Genomic DNA, 21,181 nt, shown 5'->3' on the forward strand with positions numbered 1-21,181 from the left:
AAATTTATTTTTGCTGTGTTATTTTTTTTTTCCCTTCTTATTAGAGCTAAACAGATTGGTATTCATTGAGAGTGCAAATGAAAACCTAATTTTGTAATTAAATGTCAAGAAAATGTTTTCACAAGTTGCAGAGAATAATAGAGTCCCCATGAGCCTGATACAACCCATGACCGTGTAGTGCGTTGTAAAGCAGCTAAACACCATTAATAAACATGTTTTGCAGGGATATAAAACAAATGAAGGCCCAAAGGCAAGCTTTTAGTGTAGGGGACATTAGTTCTAGCAGACAATAATGCTACCTCTTCACAGCACCCAGAATTCAGTATGCAAAACAACGTAATACAGTTAAATGACCTCTCTGATAACTTGAGAAGTGATTTATTTTTTTTTTTTAATGCACAATTTCCTTTTTTTTTTTTTGGAGAAGAAAGCCAAAGTTAAAATTAGTATTTTTCAGCTTTCTTGTCAGAGGCAAGGAGGTGTAGTATGCCCTATGATCTAAGTTAGTCAAGGATTTCTAGTAAGTGGTACTTGTAGTGCCTACTGCATGCATGTTTTGACAGGTGACTTCAAACACCCAAGTAACACGCTGTTGTAAAACTTCTCTACACTGTGAATAGTGACTCAGTAAATAGATGTAATAAAAATCTGTTTCTGTTTTATGTCTGATGTCTCTTACATGAGAGACTCTTAACCCTATCACAGCATCTCTATCTCCCTCCTAGCCAAAAGCAGGACACACATAAAGGCAAAAGCTGTGACAAGGAGTGAGACTGTTTCCAGATAGGACTGTAGGAGGTCAGGAAAGGAAGTCTCTTCCTTCTGAAGGAAAACAGAAAACCAGTAAAAATCTAGATGTTCTCTCGTGGAGGAACAGGATCACAAAGAGAAATGTCTGCTCTTTTGGGACTTGAGAAGACCAAACCAAAGTTTACGCAAGAAATCACATGGATTTGACAAAAGAAGCTAAAATGAAAGCAGCAGGGGTAAATGATTATTTTGATGTACTCCATCCTATGCACTGCATCTTTTATGTGACTTGGCAGATGTAGGAAATCATCCTTTAATTTGTATTTAGAATAGACTAAAGCAAGAAAAAGAATAATGCTCTTGTCATTTAATATATTTTTAAGAGGGAGATGATGTAACTTCAGAGAATGGATTTAATGCAGAAGAACTCTCAGGAAGACACAGAGCCTGAAACCATTTTTTTTCAAAGGGATATCATCTCAGGACATTATTCCCTGCCTCCAATAAGATCAACTGGAAATTTTATCACTGATGTTTTGGGAACGTAAGAGGCCAGAGAAGAACAACTGTCAGCCTCTCTTCATTGCAGATGCTGCTCATGACATGGTGGTACTTCGTTGTTCACACAAAAAGTGATCCTACCTCTAAGTTAAAAAGGAAAAAAAAGAGGAGTTAATAGAATTGCGATGCACTTTTTTCTGAAATCGATATATTACAGGTGAATTTATCCCCCCCCAAGTGTAATGTTTCACAACTTTAGTGTCAGTTAGGTATGATTCCAGTGATCCCAGTAGATCCTTTCAGCAACAGAAAAACACTCAGAATGTCTTTAGAAAGTCACTGACTTTAGAACATCAAACTTCCTAAAATTTTGCTATGAAAAGCTGTGACTGATGACAGAGTAAGAATTTCTTGTTATTGATTACATTATTGATATTTGAAGTAAGAAGATGATGAATATTTGGCATGATGTTAACAACCTTGCTTAGAACTTATCTGGCCTAAATGCTTTTTTTAGATGGTTTTGCTGATCTTATGGCAAGCTGTATTCAATAATGGTTTGGGGTTGTGATTCCTCCTGATATGTAGTGTCAGCAGAAGAGAAACGGGGTTCAAAGGGATAGTCTTCTGTCCCTTCAGTGAAAGAGAAACAGGACTTCTTCAGGAAGACTGAAGATGAATCCATACAGAGAAACAGACTGGCTTTCTCCTATTCCAACTGATAGCAGGCATCCAACAATAGCCAAAGCTGGGCAAACCAGGAACTCTCATATGGGCAAGCCTTAGCTAAGCCTGTCTAGCTGTTGAGGATGGTACAGTATAATCACTATCTGATTAGTGTTTCTGAGCATAAGCCTTGCTACACCACACCTAGGGCACATCCTGGGTAGGGGCCCACTTTTATTTCTGTGGATTTTTTATGAACTGATATAACACCAAATCTGCTTTGCAAGTACATGTGGAATGGCCTAGATTATTAATTTTGACTAGTTTCTGGATTTTGATGACTTTTATTTATGATTTTTTGTGTCCTTATTTCCCATTTGTAATGAAACATTCTCCTTCCCAAGCCAGCTGGCAGTGGTTTCAGGCCTTGTTTGGACAGTTGGTGGCTGGTACTCTCTGAACAGATACTTCATCAATCGTCTTCATCGATGAAAAGAAATGATTAGATAATTCCTTGCGCATGACAAGATGCATACAGAAAGATGATTCTTCTCTCCACAACAATGTTAGCAGTATGGTGGCCCAGTAAACACAAGACTGATATAGATGTATTGGTCAATTCTGCATGGTCTTACATGACTTGCATCTGTGTTCCCTACCTTTCACACACCTCGAGGGCATGAACTGTTTTTCTGGTTTATTAAATTGCAATATATTTGAAGGAGGCTAGACAGGACATTAGCATAGCTGCAGGCTCTATGGAAGGAGCTAATAATTTAAACTGCAGTAACAGTTAAGGAGAAGAAGTAAAAATATGGAAGGGATCTCCAAAGAAACTGACAAAAAGAGGCGAAAAGGCTCTGTCATTTCATGGCTGGAGGAACAAACTGACTGGACAATGACAGCAAGTGTGATGATGAGTGGGAAATTGCTGGAGAACTATAGGAGCTGGCATTTCAAGTAAGCGTATTGGCTCAAGTTCTGACACCCAAAGGCCTCTACCATTCTCTGCGCAGGCTAATGAAGAGTGCTCAAGTCTAGCTTTTGTGCACCAGTCAGGGACCAATAAAAATAAAAGTGTGATACTCTTCGAAAATGCTTGTGCCTCATCTGTGTCTGGACAGAGCTAGCATGTTTTCTCTGGCATGGTATGGTCTTCAAATATTCCTCCTCTGTTCAAGCTAGCTAATCACGTTCAGACTGGACCCTGAACAACTCACAAAGGCTGGATTTCCAGTCACCTGGGTATTCTGCATCACTGGCCATCTGACAACATTTTTTGTTGTTGTTCTGAAGACTTATTTTATTTCATTTTATTAATTGGAAGGACAGCAAATCTTTTCTCAATAACGTAAAATCACCAGTGGTCACAGACTAACCATGGAAAATGTTAGTTACTTGGAATGCTACTTACTGCATGAAAACGTGATTGCTTTAAGTTGAAAAGTCTTGTAACTTCTGTTGTGACTGCTATCATGATTTGAAAAAATCATGGATCAATTATGTAATTAGGGATTTTGGATGTTAAAACTATTTCATCCCATTTGAACAATCTAAAACAGTATTTAAGGAAAATAGAAATTCACACATCTTATTTTGTAGCTTAAAAAAGCCACATCAAATAGACAAGCATCTTAAAACATTCACTCTACTCTTTCCACTCTTATTCTTTATTTAATGATGTCTATCAAAAGCAGACTAAAGCAAGCACTGTGTGAACTGAGATTAAAACTTTCCTTGCCTTCATAAACTACATCCTTTAGATACCTGACAAAGGTTGTGACTTATGAAAACAATATTATTTGAAGTATTCAGAGTGCCAGCAATCTTTAGTCAATTCACATTGCCAAATATTATGAGAATGATAAGCCTAATAATTTAGTTTATATGAAATATAAACCCATTCTTTCATAAAGTCAGCTTCACAACTGCTAAATTTCAAAATCTGCTGTTCTTCAACACTACCCAATATTAATTTTTCATTTATAACATAGTTTAAAGAAAACACCTTTATAAATCCTCTTGGCTTCTACTTCAAGAGTGAAACAGGTCAAAATAAAACTTTAACTTTAGTAGCTTCCTAGTGGGTTATCTTTACTCCTTTTCTAACACTAATTTTAAACTAAAATAAATGGTGTACAAGCACTACTTGCTAAATACTGACTGCAGATAACAGGTCAACTCATTAGCCAAATGTTTAAACATTCTGTAGCATGGAAATGAATAAAAGATAGCAAAGGACTTCAGGTCATGACACTTCCCTCAGTAAAAATACTATTTTGCCCATGCCATGTAATAGCATGACAATGAGGCAGAGTACATGCTCTGCTAAATGATGTGCCCAGGTGATGTGCTGTTGTTCCAGCCACGAGTAGCATGAGTACTCTGTAGTCTTTTTAAAAACTTTTAAGTATTAAAATAGTTTATATACTTTGTGAAATAGTTGACAAAGAATATGTAGTTTACTCATAATAATAGTGGTCTCTGTAGCATTCTAAGCCAGGGTGAATAGAATAAAAAACTAGTGTTAAGTTTTCCAGCTATGAAAGAAAGAAGCATACAATATTTAGCTGCTACATGGCACACTAACAGAATAGGAACTTCAAAATAAGCACCTTGCACTGAAAGCAGGTATCACAGAATCACAGAATTTCTAGGTTGGAAGAGACCTCAAGATCATCGAGTCCAACCTCTGACCTAACGCTAACAGTCCCCACTAAACCATATCCCTAAGCTCTACATCTAAACGTCCTTTAAAGACTTCCAGGGATGGTGACTCCACCACCTCCCTGGGCAGCCTGTTCCAGTGCCTAACAACCCTTTCAGTAAAGAAGTTCTTCCTAACATCCAACCTAAAACTCCCCTGGCGCAACTTAAGCCCACTCCCCCTCATCCTGTCACCAGGCACGTGGGAGAACAGGCCAACCCCCACCTCACTACAGCCTCCTTTAAGGTATCTGTAGAGAGCTTTAAGGTATCTGTAGAGGTACTTCAAGAGAAAAGAGGAAATATCGTATGGATGCATAGCAGCATCACCATGACCATCACTGATACTTTCTCTTATTTTACTTTTGTGAATTATCTTTCCTTGAAGGAAAAAGTATCTTTGAAGAAAAAAATATGCACTCCGATTATCTTTAAAATAAGACCCTGCTGCTGATACCAGCATTTTAGAATATTCAGAGTGAAAAGTGAACTTGTTACCTGCTGGGTAGTGTTAGTTTGTGGGTATGTTATTGGATAATCTAAGCATTCCTGAAGTGAATCTCTGGATTTTAGAAAATGGAAGGTGCTAGGTACAAGCAAGAGTAGTAAGAGCTCTGTTTGAACTTATCAACTATGTAGTTGACAGTAGTATGCCTGCTACATACTGCAAAGTACACTGTTCCTTTACATAGAAGTGAGATTGTAAAGTTTAGGATTTTTTTTCCCCTCTCGCTCGTGCAGAATAGCTGATGTTGGCTTTCTGATATACAGTTTCATTTGCAGCGTAGAACATTACATCTAGTTGATTAGAATACTACCTCAGAAGATGGTTTGGTACAGCTCTTGAGGCTCCAAAGAAAAATAGATCTCATAAATCTCAGGCAGCCTATGTCTTCCTCTGCACATTATGAACAGAATGAAGCAAATTTGAGTTTACGCAAATCTCATTCTCACTAATATGGTCATTCATATTAAATATCATACTTAACCTTTCTGGAAGGCAGCACCAAAAATTCCAATTATGTCCCAAAAAAGAAACACAGTGACTTAGTACAAATCATGTACAATCTTCTGCAGGCTTAAAATGCAAGCTATTTAAAGACTGCATCAAGAAACAAATGAAAAACATGCAGTTTTGATGTTGCATGCAAAAGCTGCCTGATGAATCTTGTAGCTATTTTCAATGGGTTATGGTTGAAAAATGGATAACAATTTTTAGACCCTAAATTTTAGATTTAGAGAATCAGAGATGATTCACAGGAAAATACATTCACAGACCTAAAGAAGATCAAGGAAGTCACTTACAATAGCTTAATCATATAATATTATCCTGCCCTCGATTCCACTTTTTGTGTGTATGTGTTGTTCAGAGACAAACACCATGGAAAAGGTTATCCGCCCTTGGCCTGTTAGTCTGAATGAAGACCAAGGCTTGCCCAGGGGAAAGTCACATACTATGCCTTTAAAATGTAATTACTGGTTCCATTTGGAAGGGTTTTAAAAAATACACAGAGCTCTCCTTTGACGTTCATGAAAAAGTCTTTCCTGTCAGTTATCCCAAAACAGGATTAGTGTCCTCAGACCTCCTACTTAATGCCAACATTAATGCCAGCAAGTCATACGGAGCAGTTCCTGATATGATGTATGACTCCAAACCCACTTATATTAGTAGGAATTCTTATTTGGATGGATTTCAAATCAGATGCTGAATGAGAAAATTCAGGGGTTGATACTTCTTCCTTTGAGTAAACTTTATTGGGAGAAGTGGGCTGTTGTGCTTACATCTGGTTTCAGCTGTTTCTCCTCATTCATTTAAAAACTATAATCTAGATCTGCTTCCTTGAGGAAAATTAAATTCTGAAATGCACTAAGCTTTTCTACCTTCTGCTGAATTCCTTGGTGCTTAGCCTGACCTGGCTGTTTTAATATAGACACATTTTCCTGACTTCAGTCTTCCTAACTTTACATATGAGGCTGTTTTCCCCAGAGAGCAAAAGCAAAATGTAAATCAGATGTTCCAGAACCTGTATGTATTAAGTTTTTGTATCAGGAATAAATCGTAAGGTAATACCAGAACTGAACTGGAAGTGGAATATTTTCAGAAGAGTTGGGAGTAAAACAATTTGGATTTTTCTCTGAGCTGGAATGCGCTTAGAATTAATTATCAAGCATTAGCACCAAGCAAAGAAAAACACATAGCAGTGTGCTTCATAGGATGATTCAAGCATGTATTATACTGTAGGAACAAAAAGATCTGGAAATGTTAAAACTACTTTGCTTCTTGATTTTACCATATTTCGTCTTCTATTTCACTTCAGGGTGATTTAAGGACATGCCAAATATTGCAAATTGCTAATATTCATCTAAAATCTTACTGGAATCTCAATAGGACTTTCTTACCAGCTCATTAATGCTGAAATTAACAACAAGCTGTCAATAATTTCAGAGGGATAATGTGAATTACAATGTCTGTTTGTACAGAGCAGGTAGAAAATTAAAAAGTAGAAGAAGGTCTGGTCTTTGGACCACATGATCTGAATGATGGCTGGGGAGAATCTCTTAGATTTGTACCTGTCAAAGCTGAAAGTTAGTCTGGATTCATTTAAGTATTTATTTGCTTCATTTCTAGACAGTTGCCAAATCTACTCAGTGTTTTCTGTTATTTGATTTAGTTATTGTGCTTAAGCACTAGCAGTCATACATCTGCTTCATAAATCTGTCCCTCATCCTTACTGCTGGTCAATTTCAAATTGCATTGAAGTTGTGATTTTGTTTTTCCAGTATAAATGTGTCCAAATGAAACACACTGTAATGAGAACTTGTCCAGAACCAACTTTCAACAAATAACTTACTATATGTCTAAGTTGTATCCTTCCTTATACTATTATAAGTATGCTGACCTTAAGGGACAGCAAGTAAAGTTGAACATGTATCATTAGTATGTGATAAAAAACGAAAAAAAATATCAGGAGTAAATAAATTATTATTTTTTATTCATTTGGGATCTTGTTTTAACTACATGATTTTGCTAAATAGTAGCTGCCTTCTATCTGACCATAAAAATGGATTGAATTTCTAAACAAATTAGTCAGTGACAAAGGGGTCTGATGATATTCATACGACACCAAAATCCTGGACACTTCTTTTGACTAAATATTTAATTGAAGAAGAAAAAACAAACACGTGGTTAGGCTGGCTAAAATTTGGTATTGGTCTTTGTACAACATTGACTGTAATTCTACTAAGACAGAGTCCAAAGCACAAAGAGTCCTTTGCTGTATATCCTGTTACAAATAAGGAAGTAACTTTGACGTTTTGCCATGTCTTGGGACACTATCATTAGTAATGCTAAACACAAAGAATAAGCAAAGATTATCAAAAGCTAATTAAGTATTCCCTTTAGGCAATGAATGGGAACACCTGCTAAACTTTTTAATCTGGCTGCTCTTTTTAACAAGCAGATTACAACCTACCCTATAACCAAAAAGCCTGTATTTTGGCCTAGGACTTCAGTGAATGCTTCAGGTGAAGAGGAACAAGAAGTTCCTACAACGTGCTCAGGTTTTAAAGACAGAATAAGCGCCTTGATTAGTACTGTATTAGTAGTAGTCTTTCAGTGCTGTGATTCAGTGCTTCATTTTCCAATGACTTTTGAAACGTGAGGCTTCTGTGTCTCATATGTTGCAATTCAATTTGAAAGTGCTGGTGTAACCAGCATCTAAGCACAAATTTGAACATGTTGAACTGAGCAAACTGTTACAGGGGACAAACTCACACTTTACTGCTATTTCTCCCTTTCATTTTACAACTGCTCAGGATGTGCTTATGCAAGAATAGGAGCTCAGGCAGAGACTGCATGGTGCTGCACAGCTGGATGAGAGCACCCGCATGTTACAGCTTGCAGGGTGCATTCGAAGAGGAGGGCAGAGGAACGTGCCACTTCTTTCATCTGTACCAAGGCGAAACAACAGCAGGTTAGTACTGGCTACTAGTTAGGGAACCCCAGGAAAAGGGCAGTAAACTCTTTCTGCAAATATTCCCTATAGATTAATAACACTCTAAATATCAAGCACTGCACAGCCTTAATATCAAACACTTCACTTGTGTTCCTCAATTAGCAACTAATTACCTTCCAATGTCTCTTTGCTGCCAATGACGAAATAGGTGCATCTCAAGAAGCTGACTTAGATATTACTAGAGGTAACTACACCTTTCTACTGGTTGTTAAAGTTGTATAGTCTAGACTGAAGTTAGATACAAAATGGATGAATCCTGTTCATGATCAGTACTAACATAATTAGGGGATGATAACATAACCATTATTGTCACTCTAATGCCTTGACTGTATTGCCATCTCTTATCAATTTACTGGGAAACATGACCTAACAAAATGTAAAGGTTCCAGTGATGCACTGGAAACGTATTTATTTGATCTTGGTTATCATTATGTACTGAAGAATTTAGTAGTTCACAATGTAATAAATGTGCCACATTTCAATCTCCCTATCTAAAGTGCAGAGACAACCAGTGTGATTTCTGTACAAAACTTGCACGGAAAATATTTTTCCTACAGAAATAGTACTTTTTTCCCTCGTAAATCTTGATAACGTTGTAGTTCAAAAATAGCATAGTATGTGTGTACACCTACAGTAAAGACTATGAGTTTCTAAATGATCACATATTATAGGTACTGCTTTAACATAGGAAAACAAATAAACAAACAAACACAAAAACACAAATGAAAGCCCCAACAATTCCCCTCTCCCTTAACTGGATCTAGAGCTCGGGTACCAGGTAAGTTGGAGACTATACATCCCCAAAGAAAATGCCACAGGAAACAAATTACCTACTTTTTTCAGATCTCCTTCCTCATTTTTGTTTATAAATACATTTGCATTTGTTTTTTGTTGTTTTCTATCTGAAGAAAAGCTTAAAATTTCTAACTTCTGCACTGTAATTTCATTTTCTCTTCATCTGATATTAAAATACAGGCACACTTGCTATAATCATTTCATATCTGTTAGTTAATTCTGAACACTCAGATCTGAGTTTGAATTAAGGAAGCAGCAATTGAAAAGTAAGAAAATACCCAGCTGGATGGAAGTGGCAAGCTTTTCAGAACTTTCTCAAGAAATGGGAAGTTGCCCAAAGTCTGTATTGCCAAAGTCAGTTTTTAATTATGTTACCATAAATTAGAACTAATTATGCTTTCTGGAATGGAATCATCTTCAATTTGTGTTGTAAATGAAATAAAACCCATCCCACAAAGGTATAGCAGAGGAAAAAACAAATGTGCATAAAGAGATTTATGTAATTTTGCCAGTCTAGACATTGGGAGAGCTATTACGCCAGTCCGTAGCTGGAAAAATTGGACTAAATATTGAGGTCTTTGGCTGATTGCAACCTCTTTGCTGACTGTTTTATTCTGTTTAAAATTTCTGGTTTGGCTTGATTTCTTTCTTTAGAAACAACATCATGCAGGCAGTTCTTAATAGTTTCAAACTTCTGAGTGCTAAATTATTCAGCAATGGTGTATTCAGCCATTTTTTTCACTGAGATTTCAGAGCATGCATGTTTACATACATGGTTGATTGCAGGTATTGCTAGAAGAAAAATGCCATGCCTAACTCAGTAGTACGCTAAACTGAAGCAACATTGTTTTTTACTTTCAGACCAGTCCTTGAAAGTTGGTACAAAGGCCTGTAATAACAAAATGCTTGTATTTTAGTGAAACTTCTGCTAATGACCAGTATAATAACTGACAAAAGCAGTTGAGCAGGATTAGGCATGCTTACTTGAAAACATCTGGTCTGATTACAATAGTTAAAATAATGTTGGTTGTCTTCTTAAATGCAAATGAAGAGTTTTGATAGAGGGCAATTTAACTGGAAACTTACCCTAATGTCTCCACAGTCCTACAACTATGCACAGAAAAAATGTCATAACTCCCCCCTGTATTTCTCTCAAAGATGGAGACTCAAGGCAGCTGATAAAGAATGAAATAAGTTTGGGAATAATAGAAATATTTATCTTCTATAGAAGCATCCCTGATCATAGGAAATCCTACTCATTGTAGTAATTTTTATACGTTCTCTGAAGTCTCCCTTTCATATAGTACCTCTCATATGAAAAATTGGCCAACATTCTTCTTAAATCATATAGTCTTTTGCTTTGATACTTTAATTGATGCTGTTAAGTGTACAGTTCTTACCACTGAACTGACAAACTCATTGCAAACAATGCGTTTATCAAAAGCCTGTATACTTTTTGGCTGCATTGAAAATTAATACAGTCATTATACCATGCGCTAAACTGCTCTTAAAATATTTTTCAAGTGACCTATGTTCATCTTAAAACATGGCACAAATCTTTCTAAGCGCAGCAGAGATAACAATTCATGCTATTCTGAATTGTACAGTTAATACAAAATCAGTGACAGCAAAATCTATTGTGTATCATTCACTGGGAGGGAGAAAATCATACCTACCAGGATTATATACAGTCTACTGTCAGTGCCTTTCAGTTATTCAGCCCTATGTGGCGTTTGGCATGACTTCATAAATTCAAACTGCTTCAGCTGAAGAAGCTGTGAGGAATAGCTGAAAACTGTTTGTTGAGCTTCATATAAAACAACAGGTTCATCTACTGAAAGATACCTCTGACATTAAAAGAGATAGCTAAGGCTTTATAATGCACTTCTGTAGAAGTGTTTTGGTCTCTCCTTTATGCCTAATAAAAACAGCCACTGAAAATATATCCTTTTTGTCAGTTTTACTGACTCTTTTAAGAATCCTAAAAGCCGTAGTCTGGCAACAACGAAGAGAAGGCAGCGAGCAGGAAAAATCAAAGAATCAGATTCTCCTCAGGTTGTCTCTGACCTCCAGTCTTTCCACACACTAATAAATGGCATCCTAACTTGTCCTGGGCTTACCACACAAAACAGCAAAACCCAGATGAGAGGAGATAGCTCTTGCCTGCTGCTTCGCTTCTGCAGCTAAGTCCTTCTACGCCAGCCAATAATTCATGTCTGAGAAGTGCCAAGAATTAATTAGCGGTGGCCTCCTTACACAAGCAGTCCGTCTTCTTCTGCTGTGGTGGTAGTAAAATCACATCTTGTGGTTTTAAAACACAGCTTGCTATAGGGACTGCTCATGAAAGATCCTTCCCTCCTCTCCACTCATAGGGAATAGTCACAGTTACTGTACAGTGCTGTGTAGGGAAACTGTTGGTTGCAGTACAGCAGATGTACAGTGAGGAATATCAAATATTCAGAAAGAAGAAAAGAATACATTTGTTACTGAATTGCACGTTAGGATAGCTCAAAGCTACTATTGTTGTAAAGGAAAACATTATTTTTATACCCACAACAAAACATGGACCTGCAGAACTTTTCAGGCAATCTTCTAACAACTTCATGCGAGTCTTCTGCAGCTCAGGACTGTCCCATTCATCTTCTTCTACTCCCCAGTATAAGTCTATGACCTGGAAAATAATAATATGTACTATTGTTAATGTAACATATGCTCTTTCTACTTATAAAATTAAAAATTAACTTTGACAGCATGTTGTGTACTGCTAGGCATTGTTCTGCAGTGCTATGAAAGGCAATGAGATCTATATCCAGTCCTCATGTAGGCTGGCAGGGTTTCCTTAAGTAATAACAATTTGAGCCTCTATATTCCCTCCCAGATTTTTTTTTTTTCTGTTTAGATTGTAAGTACACTCTAGGACTGGGACAGGCTCTCATTTCACATTCATATTTTTGTGAAGAGATTAGCATGACAAGATCTTGATTTGATGTAGTCTCTATTTGCTACTAGATTGCATATAATGGATAGGTAAGAATAATGACAAAAGCATTGATAAAATCCTGGCTTCACGGAAATTAATGGGAGTTTTGCTGTAGATCATATTCAAGACTAGGACTTGACACCCCATGTCACTTGTAGCCACAGGATATAAAACCATCCTGTGCGCATGGCTCAAAAGAAAGAATATGTGCAGTTCTGTAATATCGTGCTTCCTTTGTTGGCTGGTCTTTGTTACTTTGGAAGCAAAGATTGTACAGATATGCAATGGCAGACAGCTTGCTGCTCAGCCTTGCATTTATAGCTGCAGACTCAGCTTTGTGATGGTAATGGGATGCAAACAAACTCCTGACAGAAACTGGAATAGGGATGTTAAACTTATTTAAAGAAATTAAGTGACGAAGTGTGATTTCACTACACATTTTAACTAAGAGGCTGAATTCTTATTGTGGACAACTGAAATTAAAAGAATAGGGATCATATGTATGCATTTATAGATTTTGGAATAAAACTTATGGTACATGCTACTACGCCCTAGTTTAAGCTGCTGTTGATAGCTTACATTACACATGTACCTTGAATAAAGAAGTCCAAACTGCCAGTTTTAAAAAATAAAATCAAAATTGTATTGAGACATGAATATTACCTATTATAAAATTATTTGTGCTGTGAGAGCACCCTGCTCTTGCTGTGAGAAACACAAACACACCACTGATTGTTGTCTAAATAGATCAAAAAATCAGCCCAAAGATCTAACATAAGAGCTAACAGTGGGTTGATGTAAAATTCACCAGTGTACAGCTGGTTAATCTCCTCGGGAAATTTCTCATAACAATAAATGACAAGGTTTAATCCTAGAACTATTTATGCCCATGTTTAATTTTACTACCAACAGCCTTGTTGGTTATTTCAGGCAGAAAAGTTTGGGACCTGTATCAGCATTTGCTGGAGTAGGAGCTCTGTTGCCAAACACACTAGGTAATATACTGATCATGAGTGAAACAGCCCGAAGTATAAATGCATTGTAGCTTATGCTGCCAAGAAAATACACTTAGCATCTTTATTTTTTACAGACTCTTCGTTCCAAAATGTTGTTGGAACAAGAGTCTTCTGCTTTATAATATCACATCTCAAACAGCCTTCCTATCTCCCTCATTTTCACTGATTTCTTCTCTGCCCTTTCTCTTTTAATCTGATTAGGAAAAAAAAAAAAAAAAAAGTGTTCTCTGCTTTCTCTCTTCTGTCTGTTATTTATCTACATGACTTCATTCCTGAACTTCATATTGTATTCAGCTGTCTGATTACTTGAATGATGTATGATAGAGCTTAAGTATTCTAGTCATAAAATTAGAGCATCTTAGCATACAGTCAAAAACATTTGAATTAGTGGTTGAAGAAATTTATTCTGCTGCTCAAGTTCATCTGAAACATAAAGGCAATTTCTATTTTAATTAACTGTTCAGAAATCTGATAACACTGTAAATGTGAAGAGGAAATTCTCTGGCATATTGTATATTGTAGGGGCTCGGCACCTGCCTTCCAAGTGTTATAAGGTTATAGATTATTTTTATTGGGTAACATAATTTTGGTGCATAATATCTTAATGTATAATTTTGTCCTGCAAAAACAAATGTTTTAGCCATCAAACCTTTGAAGGCACCACCAATTTCAAATGGAGAAGCTTATCAGTTATTCTTTGTGCCAACTAAAATAAATATGATTTACTAAATGAAGGAAATGAAACAGGAAGACATCTGTGTCTGATACTTAAGTATATTTTTACTTACACTTGGAAGAATGGCTTGACTCCACTTTTACGTTCAGTAAGGCTGTCACAGTGAGATGACAACCAGTGCTCTGTGCACAAGCCAGTGCAACAAGATGGGCTGATGCTGCTTGAGGTTAGTTCCACACAAGTCACCTAATGGAGACTTCTCATTCACAATTCAGTGCTTCTTTTTGTTTGTTTAGCTTTTGTCCTACTGCTGTGATAGTTTCATAGATTTTTCTAATTAAATGGAATAATTTTATCTCTATTGCATCTGACTGCTTACAGACACTAAAAGTTTTCATTCATACAAAGACTCTACTTTTTTCACACAGTGAAAATGATTTGAAACAGCCCATTGTTCTCAAGAACAAAAGAACAATATGCTGTTAATTAACTACTGTTACCTTCCAAAATTTCTCTATTATAACTACTTTCTTTAACTACTCTGTATTCCCCCACACCTCCAAAATACTATATTCCAGGTATAAAATACTATGCATTCTGGAAGCATGTTTCTCTGCTAACTTTATTTCTGTTTTAACCAATACCTGTTTTTCAGCAATATTTGCTGATTCTGTAGAAAAGGAAGTGCATTGAGCAATAAAATCCATAGAGCGATTTAACACATTCTGTTCTGCTTCCACACACAGGTGGCTATCTTCCCTAACAGCTCCCACCAACTTTAGGATGCCTGACAGATCTCACGCCTTGCAACACCTGCAGCGCTTATCAGTGGAGCCAGATGACTCAGTGGTAGGTGGAGCAATGAATGTCTTGGAACTTGGAACTGTCTTGGAACATTTCACTTAGGTCATGATTTATCATGCAGAGGGTGTTTTCAGAACAGCTTATATTGTAATGCCTTTGTGGTAGCCACCCCTGAGGTCACTCATGTTTGTTCAGTACAGGATCATGTAATAGGATGCAAAGTTATGTGTTCTGGTCTGCATAGAGAAATATAAATGTAACTCTGTAACTGAAAAGTACACAGTACTTTCTGGACACCACTGCACTAAAATCTGCAGTGTTTATTTTGCATGCTAACAGAAGAAACGCAATCCATCAGGAGTAGGAAAGGCAGAAAAAATGCTTTGATAAAGTCTACCTCAGTGCCTCCTGCAGAATAATTTTCCCTTGGTAATTTTGGGTGCAAGTTTTTCTACTGTGCTTCCTCGGTAACGTGATAACTTTCTAGTTGTTTCCAGAAATGTGTCAGTGGAGCTGTCTCTCAGACCTCATATCACATATGGACTCTCCTGGTGTTGAAACTATATGATAAAATAATTTGCTTCCATGAATATCAACTAGAGTAAACTTAATTATTCCTCCCCTAGAGACTACATTACAATTCAGCTGAAGACAGACATGCTTTCTCCCACTAAGAATTCATGGCATTATGGTCTGTTTGGAGGAGACGTTTCCCTCCTCTCCCTGACATGTCTCCTCAAAGATGACTGAGAAATTAAGATGCTGAGAGAGTTTATATTGGCATTTTCCACGAATGGTAGTAACAGGAGAGAAATGTTTTATTATTTCAGTATCTTTTGATATTCCTTGCATGTACCACTGCACCTGGGGCTCCCCAATCAGCTGATGAGCTAGGACCTTCAGAGGAAGTTCTTATATAGCCATAATCAGAAATCACTCTGGAATTTACCACCATGCAGACTCAGCAACTCCATTGTGACTCAGGGAATTAAGACCAAATATCCTAATTCAAGAACTTGTTATTTTGATTAAAAGCCAGCTGCACGTACATCAGGAATAACACACTGTGAGGAACAGGATGCTATCTAAAAGGCAATAGTTGTTGTCAAGGAAGCTATACTCCGAAGAGATGAGTTTCTGGGGTCAATGATCATGGGATCCTAACATTAGTATGTGACGGAGGCTTGAAGATGTAGAACCAGATATTTTGAAAAAACGAACATTTTTACAACATTGCGTGCAGCACTTGTTTCTCTTAACAGAGAGCCAGTTCAAGGCACACTGACATAAATGAGTCTGATTGACCTTACTGGATTGTGAATGAGGATATATCTGACTTAAAACCATCAGTAATGTAACTGTGATGCCAAACTCAATGCATTTTAAATCAAATGTAACTGTATTTATTTACTAATTGGCTCTTACCAAATTTGTATATGTGTCTTCCACAGTACAAAGGAAAATTTGAATTGAATGAAGCAATGGGAACGTTATGATTGACACTAAAGGAAGCAAATCCCATAGTATATAAGCACAATAGGAATTTTGTTGAAATACTCCGCATTCATTTTTTAAAATCAGATTTTCAATACTCACCTGGTTAAATCATTTTCCACATTAGAGTAGAAGACAAACCGGTAAGTAGCTAAAAAAATTAGGGGACTATGCAGATGATGAAATATAATGCTGATGACATTAAATTAAAAATATATCAAAGGGAAGACATTAACTTTCATATGGTTTCTAGAATCAGAGCACAGTATTTCAGCTCTGATATTTATCCTTAAACAGTTAAAATGAAGGTGGTTTGTTTAAGTTTCTAATGTGAATGTTGTCACTTGGTTGCTGTATTGCTTGTACCAACAGTGAGATACTGTGCTGTAAAACTGTGCATTTTTTTAATCTGTTCTGGATTTACCTCAAATCTGCCTGTAAGATAGTTTCAGTACATCAGTGCAGTACAATTCATATATATGAAATATAGTTTTGTAATTTTCTATTTAACCAGTGATAAGACAACACATACAATATTCAGAAACGTTATACATTCTGAACAGAGTTAATTGCAAGAAATAATATTTATCATCATGCAAGATTCACTGAAACCTACCTGAAATTCCAGGCCATAATTTTCCCTGCAGAATTCTCTCAGCTTAGGATACACATGCTCTCTCAGGGCATTCCTTTCTGCTATTGTATCTGTGTTGGAAAAAAGATGTTACTAACAATATTTGTATGAACTCTCTTCTTTCAGTCAGAGACACTGATTTATCCACATAAAAAGAGCCCTTAAAATTCACAAACACACACCTGGTGAAAATCTAGTTTGGGGATTTGATCTCCAAACTGTATGTTGTACTTTATTCTGTCTCACATAACTGCATTTATGTGTGCAACATCAGGTTCAATACCTATCTTTGTATGCAGTGTATATTTCAGTAAAGTGCAGCTGAATTCATTTTGCCATTCAGCAATAAGAATTTACCAGTTTGACTTCAATTTAATTTTTAGGAAGTTGGATTTTACTAATTAGAAACATAAAACAAAGAGATACACCAAAGATGAAACTGACTATTGCACTTAGAAATAAACTAGTAACGTTAATTAAGGACATTGTGTCAAATGCTATCACTTTCCTCAACTTCAACCTGATAGTACCTTAAAAGGCAGAAGGAAATAACAGCATCTTACTTATGGTATTTTTTGGTCCACGTGATTCCTAATAGCATACTAAATGTGCAGTTGTGACATCATGTTATTCTCCTCATGCAGAATGACGTATTTTGATAATAAAGTACAATATCGTAATAGGATGACAAAATTATTACTATGTTCTGTCTGTGCAAGTTAGTCTGAGCACATTCATATAAAACATATCACTCAAGAAACAGCCAGTCGGATTTGAAGTAGATTTGGTTTGTAATTAGACCTTGTATAGATAATTTATTTTATTGTCCCTCCAAATAAGATTAAGATATGTGATGGATTTTACTAGGCCTAGCTTGTGGCCAGCATTGCCTGCGTTAAGGCACAGAAGGCTGACACTGTTACATAGTTATTTTCACAAATAAAACACAACTGTTGTAAACCAAGTACTGCAAAAAAAGGGATACAAAAAAAGCGCTGACTTATGAATGATGGAGAACACCTAATGCAGTTAAAGTAATGTTTGTATAACTAAACTGAAACAAAAGAATCGGTTAAAACTGATTTAACAAGTCCCATATTGTTGTAAACCAAAGACTTGTATTCAAGTCTAATAATGTTTTATTTATTACAGCCACAGTCGATACATTTAAAGTCACAGGTCTGTTCACAGAACCAAGGCCACAGATTTATATTATTATTTATTTATTTTTTAATTTTGACAGTTCTAGGAGGTTGTGTAATATTTCAGAGATATAGTAAAATACCAAGGAGAAGATTAAGAATTTAGCGTACTGAATTAAATTATGGATTTCACAAATGTGTGGTAAAAATACTATTGTCCTTTATAAACAGAGAATAATCCAGAACACCGCCAGAGAAATTATTTCTTGTGAAATCTGCATTCATGGAAAAAGGCTATACCACAAAGGCTCAAAAGTACAACCACAAGCTTAATCCACTCAATCTGATTTACCACAACCCTTCCTCGACAAACCTTTGATGTGGAAAAAAGTCAGAGGTGTGGCAGTTTTCATAAAACATCCTCTCTAAGAACAACAATGTTATTTATTCATGATTTCTAGCTTTAAAATCCACCAGACATGCTACGGTTTTATGAAGACAAAGAATGGTCCAGAAGCATAAGTCATGTTGCTCCACTGCAAAATTTCTATTCGGCTGTGGGCACACCACACAAGAGAAGATCCTAAATCTGCAGTGCAGTTTCTTTTATGTCTGAAGTGAACACTGGAAATGGGGCATACCCTGTTCTGAGCTACACTGAGAAGCTTGGCCTCACTCTCTCATTTCCCTTTTGGGAAATTATTACGCTCTCCTTGGCATTGGAGAGGCCACACCAGGGGTGCTGCACCCAGTTCTGGGCAACAGCCTACAGCTGCTTCTAGGGCAGTTACAAACATGTGAAGCCCAGCTTTTTTAGCAGTGTCAGCACACCAAAGGCAACAACAGGAAGCTCAGGAAGTTCATGTGGATATTAGGAGAAGCTGGAGCTGGCTGTCCAGGGGGCTGTGACTTTCTGTCCTTGGAACTTTAGAAAACCCAGCTGGACAAGCCCACGGCTGACCGATGCTGGCAGCACTCTTCAAGAGGGATGTTAGCCCAGATGGCCTCCTGAGCTCCTCTTGCAACCAGCAATCCAGTCTCTCTGAAAAATCCACAGGCTTAGTCATCTGGGCTCCCTGTTTTGGGGGATTTCAACCCCATTTGGGCTTAACCCCCACAAGTACTTGGAGTACATCATACCCGTCCATTTTTTTCATCCAAAAAAAAACACAGTTCATGCATACCAAGACTGCTCAGTGATGTGAGTCGAAGTGTATTAGATGGTGATGATCTCAGAAATGTGCTCCAGCTCTGGATGAACATGGATGCATCCTGCAAATGTTTAGGAAAGGAGTGCAAAAACTAACGCTTAGAGCCCAGATCTGCATAAATGAGCACGAAGGATGGATGAGTTGCTCCCTCCTTAGGATCCACAGTCATTAATTCTCTCTCATACCCGAGTGCCTAAGTCAACCTTTTCTTACAGGATGTAGTACACAGCTAACAAGGCTAATTAGCCTGAGGGCTGCAGTGTGCCGACGCAGCAGTGCTATTTCTGCTCCAAAGCAACTTCGCTCAGTACGTGGCTGGAGTCATTGTACTGCACAGTGTTGCTTGTAACTTATCATAAAAGCTACCCGTGTACTTTGCTTCATTTCACATACTTCACATTTTTTCTTCTTCCCCCCACAGCTACTGAAGCCCCTAGATCAAGCACTGATACAAGACGATGTATTTTATTTTCTTTGCCTTAACACAGGCACATTTTCTCACCCAAGTCTACCAGAGTACAGAGCATCATATCTTCACAATTGAGTAGAATAAACTTTGTTGAAAACCATCTTACTACTCAGTTACTGGTCTAAAATAAAAATGATTCTTGCCCCTTTGTAAACTGAAATTAGTCACAACTATAGCTTTATTGTTAAGGAAGCACCAATTCACTATTACTATATGTGCTTACTTAAATGATCAGCATGACAGAAGACAGTTTTAATAGGGAACTGAAATCAGCTAAGTTGTAGAAACAGCAACAACAACAAAGTTACTGAGGAAAGGCAGAAATTAAGAGGAAATGTGACTGAATGATAGATGGGAAATACCCTGTTATAGGCATACAACAGATAAGCCCGCATTCTGCTGCTTTCCATTTATGTCCTCAGAAGGCACCCAGCAGAACCCCACTGGCTCTAGCCTCAGACATGGTACTGTTCCCCGCAGCATCACTCGCAGAGGCTTGCTCAGAAAACAAAACAGCATGCTGCAAGAGCAGTGCTATGTTTCTAACATCCTGTAAATCACATAAAAAAGAGATAAAACCTTCCTTCAACTAGAAAGGTGTTCTGAATAAGACACTCAGCATACCTATCCTGTATTTTAATCCCTACCTCCAACTCTAATGGGATATGCTTGTTTAATTGGAGTTTTGAGTCTGGTGACTACATTAATGAAACTGAAGAATTGCTGTATTCATAATAATTTGCGAAACTTTAAGGAAACAGAATTGCATCTAGTTAAGAAGAGCTACAATAATTAGTATGGATGGCAGATAAGCTGGTTTAATTAAATAAAATCTAACCTGATTTACAGTGACAGCAAATCTGTGAAGCTGGCAGTTCCCAACAACAAGAATGTCACGCAGGCAAATTCCAGCTTCCAGGCTGCTGCTACAGATGAACGGATTAGCTGAATGACATTCTTCCAGCAGACAACATGAGACAGGAGCTGCGAGATGAGCTTTATGCACCTTCTAATGGTAATTCGGATGCTCTGAAATCCAAATGATAGCCCACAACAAACTGTGGTAATGAAACTGTATCTGCAAAACTGTAAGCCAAGGCATAAAAATAATAACCCTAAGATCATCTCCAGCATTGAAAACAACCACAAAAACGGCATTGTCTCAAGTAAGACAGTGTCTTGGTGAGCTCACACCTTTCCTACAGGTGCTAGCTCTTGCTGACTGCTGCCTCATAAGCCAGTTCACCACCACGTTGTCCTGCCTACCTGTCCTGCACTTTGCCTCAGCTGCAGTTAACCTTTTGTCAGTGCTCGTGATTAG

General features: G+C 37.2%; 1 protein-coding gene across 2 annotated transcripts in view; it reads right to left on the bottom strand.

The window, feature by feature from the left end:
- NWD2 (NACHT and WD repeat domain containing 2) overlaps positions 1–21,181 on the bottom strand; it is a 57,872-nt gene that overhangs the window by 20,040 nt on the left and 16,651 nt on the right. Inside the window, exons 2-3 of one of the 2 annotated variants that reach the window (XM_027457258.3) lie at positions 17,021–17,109; positions 11,989–12,105 (exon numbers count right to left, since the gene is read on the bottom strand). In XM_027457258.3, the coding sequence (XP_027313059.1) occupies positions 11,989–12,105; positions 17,021–17,109 (206 nt within the window). Of the gene's footprint in view, positions 1–11,988; positions 12,106–17,020; positions 17,110–21,181 lie in introns of those variants that run through there. The other variant, XM_027457259.3, reaches the window with a different exon arrangement.

Source organism: Anas platyrhynchos, chromosome 4 (genome assembly GCF_047663525.1).
Source record: "Anas platyrhynchos isolate ZD024472 breed Pekin duck chromosome 4, IASCAAS_PekinDuck_T2T, whole genome shotgun sequence".
Classification (NCBI taxonomy): domain Eukaryota; kingdom Metazoa; phylum Chordata; class Aves; order Anseriformes; family Anatidae; genus Anas; species Anas platyrhynchos.